The sequence below is a fragment of the Chaetura pelagica genome, unplaced genomic scaffold, assembly GCF_000747805.2.
Source record: "Chaetura pelagica isolate M959 unplaced genomic scaffold, ChaPel_1.0 scaffold794, whole genome shotgun sequence".
NCBI classification, from domain to species: domain Eukaryota; kingdom Metazoa; phylum Chordata; class Aves; order Apodiformes; family Apodidae; genus Chaetura; species Chaetura pelagica.
In genome coordinates, this window is record NW_009953058.1 from 85,945 (window position 1) to 94,462 (window position 8,518).

The 8,518-nt window shown below is 58.5% G+C and overlaps 3 protein-coding genes across 3 annotated transcripts in view; all 3 read left to right on the forward strand.

Moving 5' to 3' along the window:
* Positions 1-442: 442 nt before the first annotated feature.
* Positions 443-2,812, forward strand: CCDC103 (coiled-coil domain containing 103). Its single transcript, XM_009996659.1, has 3 exons — positions 443-447; positions 524-656; positions 2,354-2,812. The coding sequence occupies exons 1-3, from the start codon at positions 443-445 to the stop codon at positions 2,810-2,812; spliced, it is 597 nt and encodes a 198-aa protein (XP_009994961.1).
* Positions 2,813-4,574: 1,762 nt separating this feature from the next.
* On the forward strand, positions 4,575-5,816 carry LOC104387864 (Ig-like V-type domain-containing protein FAM187A). The gene has a single exon (XM_009996660.1). It carries the CDS (start codon positions 4,575-4,577, stop codon positions 5,814-5,816), a length of 1,242 nt encoding a protein of 413 aa, XP_009994962.1.
* An 899-nt stretch (positions 5,817-6,715) lies between these two features.
* KIF18B (kinesin family member 18B) overlaps positions 6,716-8,518 on the forward strand; it is an 11,893-nt gene continuing 10,090 nt past the window's right edge. The window contains exon 1 of the mRNA XM_009996661.1: positions 6,716-6,778. Within this exon, the coding sequence (XP_009994963.1) occupies positions 6,716-6,778 (63 nt within the window). The remainder of the gene's footprint in view (positions 6,779-8,518) is intronic.

The following is an 8,518-nucleotide window of genomic DNA, read 5'->3' on the forward strand; positions in this document are numbered from 1 at the left end:
GGGGGGGTCTGGGGGGACCGGCTCACCCAGCGGCCTGGGAACAGCCCCCTGGGAGGGGGGGACACCAGCAGGGACCTGGAGCTTCTGGGAGAGGCCAGAGGAGCCCCGGAGCTGATGGGAGGGCTGGGGCAGCTCTGGGGACGGGCTGGGAGAGCTGGGGGTTCAGCCTGGAGAGAAGAGATTCCCCCCCGGCCCTGCTGGTCACACCCCTGGGGTCACAGCCCAGGACTCGGGTGGTTTCTCGGGCTCACGGCCGAGTCTTTCACCTCCAGTGCCCCAGGTCCTTCTCCTCAGGGCTGCTCTCAGTCCATCCCTTCATCCCCCACCACCCTGTGCCAACGTTGGGGTTTTGCCCCAGCCCAGGTGCAGAACCCTGGCCTTGCTGAGCCTCGGGAGCCTCACGTGGGCCCCTCCTGCCTGTCCCAGCCCCTCTGCATGATACATGTGGCCCAAACCCAGAAGTTGCCTCAGAGTGTTGGATCTCATGAAGTATCCCATCCCATCCCCTTCTTGCTGCCTGCAGGGACATCGTGCTGGCATCACACCTGAAGCCCCTGGAGAAGAAGGACAAGCTGGGTGACACGAGGAGGGTGGTGTGGAACCCCTGTGCAGCCCGAGCCCAGGTGCCACCAGCCAACGACCTGGAGATCCTCCAGGTGAGGGAGCTGCTCTCCAGGACTTTGCCCACATCTAAAATGACTCCAAAATAATTTGGGGGTTATTTTGAAGCGCTCAGGTTGTTCAGAGAGATCTCTCCACGTGAACAAGCCCTCCAAGCCCCAGGATCCTTGGTGATCAGATCACCCCAGGTTCAGTCTTGGCCCCTGCTTCCCATCAGACATGAACTCACACCAGCTGCTTCCAGGTGCATCTGCTCCAGCCCTGTGGGAAGCCCAGACCAGCTGCACCCACAGGACCAGAGCTCCCACTGCACAGCCTGGACTGGTGGCCAGTAGCAGGTTCCTGGGGAAGATGCTCTCCATGGAGCACACTTCCAGCTGGCTGTGGTTTGGAGGTTGGGAGCCAGGCTGGTGCCCCTGGAGCTGCTGTCCCACAGCCCCAGCACAGCTGGTTCTTCACCCCACTCTTCTGTTGGGCACCATGTGGAGAAGTGCTGGTTTGTGTCCACCTGCTGCCTGGTGGATTCACTGGCTGCTCCTTAGTTCTTCACTCATGGGAAACAGACACTAAATATTTTCTCTCCAGGTTCTTTGTCCTTTGAGTGACATCTGTCCTGCCCCTCTGGTGGACTGTGCCCGGGCCAGAATGTCTTGGTTTAAAACTGGAAGAGGGAGATTGAGGTGAGACATGAGGAGGAAATTCTTTGCTGTGAGGGTGGTGAGAGCCTGGCCCAGGTTGCCCAGGGAAGCTGTGGCTGCCCCATCCCTGGCAGTGTTGAAGGGCAGGTTGGATGGGGCTTGGAGCAGCCTGGGCTGGTGGGAGGTGTCCCTGCCCATGCAGGGGGTGGGACTGGATGATCCCTTCAACCCAAAACTCTCATTCTATGAAGGGATCTCCTGGAGACAGGGGTAGCTTAGAGAAAACCTCTGGGCAACCTGTTCCAGGGTCTCACCACCCTCACTCACAACTTCCTCCTCCTGTCTCACCTCAGCCTCCCAGTTTTAATCCATCCCCCTCATCCCATCCCTCCCTGCCCTTGTCCCAAGTCCCTCCCCAGCTTTCCTGGAGCCCCTTCAGGCACTGGAAGCTGCTCTAAGGTCTCCCTGGAGCCTTCTCTTCTCCAGGCTGAACACCCCAACTCTCCCAGCCTGGCTCCAGAGCAGAGCTGCTCCAGCCCTCCCAGCATCTCCGTGGTGTCTGGCCTCCCTCCACATTTTCTGTGTCCTTCTTGTGTTAGGGACCCCAGAGCTGTTCCCAGCCTTGCAGGGGGGTCTCAGCAGAGCAGAGGGGACAATCCCCTCCCTGGCCCTGCTGGTCACGCTGCTGGTGACACAGCCCAGGACACGGGTGGGTTCTGGGCTCCAGCACATGGTGCTGAGCCATGGTGACCTTCTTATCAACCAAAGCAGCTTCATGAGTGACACTGGTGGATCCAGACTGGACATGTCTGATCCTGGGCTCCTCTGCCACTGGTCTGTACCCGTCCATGAGTTTTCATGTCTCATCCATCCTTCCACTATTTCCCCCTGAAGTTCTCTGGTCTTTACAGGGTTTGAGGAACCTGGGATTTCCTTGGTTTGCCACCCCCCAAGCTTCATGCAGCCCTTTGTGCTCCCAAAGCCTGTTGTAAAATTCTCTTGACCCTCCACAGGTTGGTCAGGGATGGGGGGATAAAAATCTTAAAGTGGAGACAAAACAAAAGGAACTCGGGAACTGTTTGCTTTTCCTTCAGGAACTGGATCGACTGCCTGGAACCTCTGCTGAGTTTTACAGGGACTGGCGCAGGTGCTTCCAAAGTGGGAAAGAAAAATACCAGTTTTTGCTGGAGCTTGGAGGGGAGACCTTGGGCAGAATCTTTCAGGCTGACCTGGGTTTTGGCCTCCTGGGGGAGTTCCTCACAGTGCTGGCAGAGAATGTCTGTGGTGAAGACAGAGGAGCTGTCCTTCAGATCCTGCAGAGCCTGGCGGGCACCAAGCGCTTCGGGCTGAACGTGGATCTTCTGAGCAAGTCGGAGAAGGAGAAGAGCAGGGATCTGTTCAGGAAGCTGTGGAGCACCAGCAGGGAGGACCAGAGCACTGGCCATCCTGGCAGCCCCACCAGCTGTGAATCCCTGATGGACACCAGCCTGCAAGAGGAATCTGAGGAGGAGAGGATGGTGGTGGAGCTGATGAAATGTTACCAGGTGAACTGAAGGAGCAGAAGCACCAGGGTCGGACAGAACCAGAAGTTAAAGGAGGCTTAGAGCTGGACTTGGGCCTCCTGATGTGAGATAGTTCAGTTGGATCCTTCTGGAGTGTTGCTACATTTCTGTGTCTGGGAGCCACCCAGAGCAAGAGTTCAGCAGAAATAAACGTCAGTTCTGAGACAGCTGTGCTGTGATCCCTGGGCAGGTGTCATAGATCACAGAGTCATGGAAGGATTTGGGTTGGAAAAGCCTTTAAGCTCAGCCAGTCCATCACTTCTCCCAGCCCTGCAAAGGCCACCACTGCCCTGTGTCGCTCAGCACCATCTCCAGGGCTTGGAAACCCCTCCAGGGATGGGGACTCCCTCCCTGCCCTGGGCAGCCTGGGCCAGGCCCTGACAACCCTTGCCAGGGAGAAACTGTTCCCAAGGTCCAACCTCAGCCTCCCCTGGCACAACCTGAGGCCGGTTCCTCTGCTCCTGCACCTTGTTCCTGGGGAGCAGAGCCCGACCCCCCCTGGCTCCAACCTCCTCTCAGGCAGCTGCAGAGCCAGCAGGTCTCCCCTCAGCTCCTTGGCTCCAGGCTGGACACCCCCAGCTTCCTCAGCTGCTCCTGCTCACACTTGTGCTCCAGCCCCTTCCCCAGCTCCCTTGCCCTTCCCTGGACACGCTCCAGCCCCTCCGTGTCCTTCTTGTCCCCAGGGGCCCAGAACTGACCCCAGGATTCCAGGTCTGGCCCCACCAGTGCCAGCACAGGGGACAATCCCTGCCCTGCTCCTGCTGCCCACAGCACAGCTGGTACCAGCCAGGATGCTGGTGTGTCCTTGCAGGGTGGCTTAGTGAGAATCTCTTAGATGAGGAGAACAAAGGAAAACTAGGCTGGTGTTTTTGAAGGTGAAACCAAAACCAAAATAGTCCCTTCCCTGTTTCATTTCTGCTGTCACCAGGGGCTGTGAGCAGTGACACGTGGTGTCTAGTAGTGAAGCTGCTGAAATCAGAAGGGGCTGATGGGGTGAAAATGCCATGAGAAGTGGTGTGTCTGGGACTGTCCAACCATCTGCCTTTTGGTTCTTCTACCCCAACCAGTGGGATGTGGATAAACCTCAGAGATCCTGTCACCTCTTGGGCCTGTGATCTCAGACAGTTTCGGATTTGCAGCAACAAACCAACAGCTCCCTCCCCGCAGGAGAGAAGCATTTAGGGCCTCCAGGGCTGGTTCCAGCATCAGCCCAGAGAAGGTGACATGAACAAAAACCCTCACTCCATTGGGGGTGTCTTCACCTTTGGGAAGGGGCTTCAGCACACAAACCTTTGGAGCACCAACAGGAGGGCTGTAGATGTCCAAATGGCATGTTTGAAACTTCTCCAGGGCTAGAGGTCCCTGCCATCACAGGAGGGTCTCCTCCAGGTTCATTGTGTTCAGAGGGTCAGAGAAATACTGAACATTCCCTGCACATGAGACTTCCCAGACAGCGTCAGTGGTTCCCTTGTTCCCACCATGCTTCCCATGGCTGCACCTTCTGCATCTGGGAGAGGAGAGGTTCTGGAACCCATGTCACAAGGACAGCTGGTTCTGGAAGCTCCTGGAGGACAGGAGCACCCCAGCAGATACCTGGCTGGGCTGGGATATTTCAGGTCTTTCCTCCCCATCCTTGGTGACCCTGCTGGTGTGTGGCCCTGTCCCTGCCTGGTGCTGGCACTGCTGCCCCATGTGTGGGTTCCTGCTGTCCCATGTGGGTGGGCTCTGCTGGCTGCAGGAGCTGCCTGGCAGCATGGAGACCAGGCTGCTGAGGGCTGCTGTTCTCCTCTCCCTGGTGGATGTTCTCCAGGGCTTTGCAATGGAGGAGAAAGGAGACGTGTTCCAGCGGACGCCTTGTCCCGCTTTCCTGGTGTTGGACAACACCGCCTACTTGGCTGACATGACCTTCGAGCTGCCCTGCAACTGCAAGCCCGAGGAGGTCTCCTCTGTGGTCTGGTACTTCCAGAAGAACATGGGCAGCCCGCAGGTCACCGTCCTGACCGACTTCTCTGGCACCGTGGCCATGGCCTCGAGCCACGCCCGGGCGGGCAGCGCCGTCCTGAAGCGCTTCAGCATCCGCATGTTCAGCCTCATTGTCTTCAAGGCCCAGGTGAGCGACTCGGGCCACTACCTGTGCGGCACCAGGCGGGGGGACTTCTTCTACGGCTACGACGTGGACGTGCAGCCCAGCAGCCACATCTCGGTGGCCTTTGTGGACAAAGGCCAGCAGGTCCAGCAGGACTACTCGGGGGAGTTCTTCAAGCTCTTCACCACCTTCTGGGACTGGACGAGGTGTGACCGGTGCGGGGTGCGGGGCGAGCAGCGGCGGGTGGGGCTGTGCTACCTGCAGAGCCCCCAGCTGCACCCGCGCTACCGCACCGCGCTGCCCAACGTCACCTCCTGTGGCTCCAGGGCTGTCCCCGCACAGCTCCAGGAGGCCGTGCACCTCCGGAGGCCCGAGGTGGCCATCCGAAGCTGCCTGAGCCCTTGCCCCAAGGTGGAGGCCCCCAAGGAAGGGGTGATGGCCATCTCCAACGTCATCGCCAAGCTGGGCCAGAAGCCCTGGATGCCCCGTATCCCCACGCAGTTCCACAAGCAGCTGGTTGGCACTACCCTGATCATCGCCTGCCCGGGGGCCCGGCCCGAGCACGCGGTGGCCTGGGACAAGGGCTCGATGCGGCTCTACCGCTCCCGCTACCTCATCAACGTCAACAGGAGCATGAGGCTCTTCATTGACCACGGAAACCACCTGCACATCCAGCGGGTCCGGAGCAGGGATGGAGGCACCTACTTCTGCTGGCGGGAGGGCAAGATGGTGGCCGGGTTCCGGCTGAGCGTGACCTTCCCGCCGCGGCGCCGGCGGACGCTCTATGACCCCGAGACCATCTACGCCATCAAGACCATCGGCATGAGCTACGGTATCATCACCGGTGTCTTCATCCTCAGCCAGGTGTGCCGCTGCTGGTGGCGGTCGCTGAGCAGCCCTGGGACGTAGCCCCTCTACGTGGCCCACTCCTGCCCTTCGGGTCCTGGCTTGAAGTTCCACATCTTCTGACCCAGCCCTGCACCTGCTGCTCCAACCCCTTGGGCTGGAAGGGTGGCAGGACTTTCTGGCCAAGCTCTACAGAGTTCTCCAGGTACCTCTCTGGTTTCTTAGAGCTGGTTTTCTCACAGGCTGCTAGAAAAATCCACAAAACTCTTTTAATACAATTGATTCTTGCTTTTCTTACCTTTTAAAACTTGTTTTCATTGCTGAGAACCTTGAGTCCCAACCTTTCAAAGCACTCGATGTTCCTTTGAGCTCCTCAGCAGGTTGGGTTGGTGGAGCACATCTGTCTCGAGGGAAAGATGCCTTGTGCATGAGTTGATGGAGTTCATTAGAAGGGATTCAAACCAAGCTGGGAGGGAGAAGGGGGTAAAATCAGGCCCACCAGAAATGAGCCTAAGGGGTCCTTCAGGTGACCCTCCATTGAGGTGGGAGATGGGGAGACACATGGGAACAAACCACAGGGCTCACACATAGGTCAGTGACCACGGAAGTGGCTGGGAACAGTCAGACAGCAGTGAGGACTTCTCTCCCCAGAGTGGTGGCAGGATCGTTGGCCCAGCTGAAGTGCATCTGCAGCAATGCAGGCAGCACGGGCAGGGAACAGGAGGAGCTGGAGGCCACCGAGCAGCAGGACAGCTGGGACATAGGAACGTGGTGGGATGATGGCCATGACTGGAGAACTGCAATGAGTGGTGACCTGGACAGCTTAGGTCGATGGGCTGAGGTTTAACAAGACCAAAGGCACTTTGGTCCCAATAACTCCAAGCAGGGCTGGTGGCTGGGGGAGGAGAGGCTGGGAAGGAGCCCGTGGAAAAGGATCTGGGAGAGCTGGTGGAGGGCTGAACATGAACCAGCAGTGTGCCCTGGTGGCCGAGAAGGCCAACGGCATCGTGGCTGCACCAGGAATGGTGTGACCAGCAGGAGCAGGGAGGGGATCCTGGCCCTGTGCTGGGCACTGGTGGGGCCACAGCTGGAGCACTGGGGGCAGGTCTGGGCACCACAGGATGAGAAGGACGTGGAGGTGCTGGAGAGTGTCCAGAGAAGAGCAACGAGGCTGGGGAGGGCTTTGGAGGGCACATGGTACCAGGAGAGGCTGAGAGACCTGGAGGTGTTTAGTCTGGAGAAGAAAAGGCTCAGGGGAGATCTTCTTGGTCTCCATAACTGCCTGAAGGGAGGTTGTGGTCTCTTCTTCCAGGTAATCAGCAATAGGATGAGAGGAAACGGGTCAAGTTGTGCCAGGAAAGGGTCAGGCTGGGTATGAGGAGAAGTGTCTTTCCTGAGGGAGTGGTGAGGACCTGGGATGGGCTGCCCAGGGAGGTGGTGGAACCACCATCCCTGCAGATGTTCAGGAAACACTTAGATGTGGTGCTTCAGGATGGAACATTCTGTGGTTGTGGTGATTGGGTGACAATTGGACGTGACCTTGGACGTCTCTTCCAACCTTCACGATGCCCAACTCAGCAGGGAGGGGCTTGAAACTGGAACTGGGCGACTGAGGTGAGACATGAGGCAGGACAGGTGGGGGGCCATGGGCACTTGCACGTGTGTGCACCCCCTGCCAGGGACCCCACTGCACACGCACACACACGTGTGCACCCCCAGGCTGGTGTGGATCCGTGCACACACACCCCCCCCAGCAGGGAACACGTCTGTGAGGAGGTCTGAGGAACCAACACGTCTGTGTGTGCGACATGTGCACCAGCACACACTCCTGCACACACACCTGCACACACACCCCAGCACACACACCAGCACACACACCTGCACACACACCAGCACACACACACACGCACACACACATCCACACACACCCGTGCACACACACCAGCACACACACACCTGCACACACACCTGCACACACACACACCAGCATACACACCTGCACACACACCAGCACACACACACCTGCACACACACCCCTGCACACACACCAGCACACACACACATGCACATGCACACCCATGTCCACCCGTGACCACACACACACACGTGCAGCTCTCCCTGTCCTGTTTGGGCCCAACACAACAAAGAACCAGCCCCGTGGCTCCTCCCTCAGCTCCTCACACACACCCTGGGATGGGGAGGACAAAGCTCCTGGGTCGAGACAAAGAACAAGGAGAGATCTTCACTGATTAAGGTCCCAGGAAAAACAGACTCAACTTGGGGAACAAGAGATCTGTGCACTCTGTCCTTCCTCTGAGCTCACGTAGCTCCATGGAATGGAATCTCTCTGGCCAGTTCTGCTCTGTCTAACTCAGCCACTTACAGGGGGGTCAGAGATCTCCCTGTAGCGTCTGAGCCAGCAGAGAGAAGATGTGACCTGGAAGCCCCAGCAGTCAGAGACACATCCCAGTGTCACCAGCCTTAGTGGGAACGCTCTGGTGTTAGTTAAAAGGAATCTTACTGAAGGAGAAATAATCAGTAAAAGGAAAATTGGCTTCATCCTGGCTGAAACCAGGAGATCTTCAGAGATCCCTTCCAACCCCTGACATTCTCCGATTGTGAGTTCCCATGTGTGCCCGTGGTCCTGCATCCCAGCCCAGAGAGGAGTTCCGGTGTGTGCCCGTTGGGGGCACGAGCCCCAGGGGGCGGGGCCAGGGAGCCCAGGGGGCGGGGCGGGGGCGGGCCGGGCAAACAGGGGGGTGGGC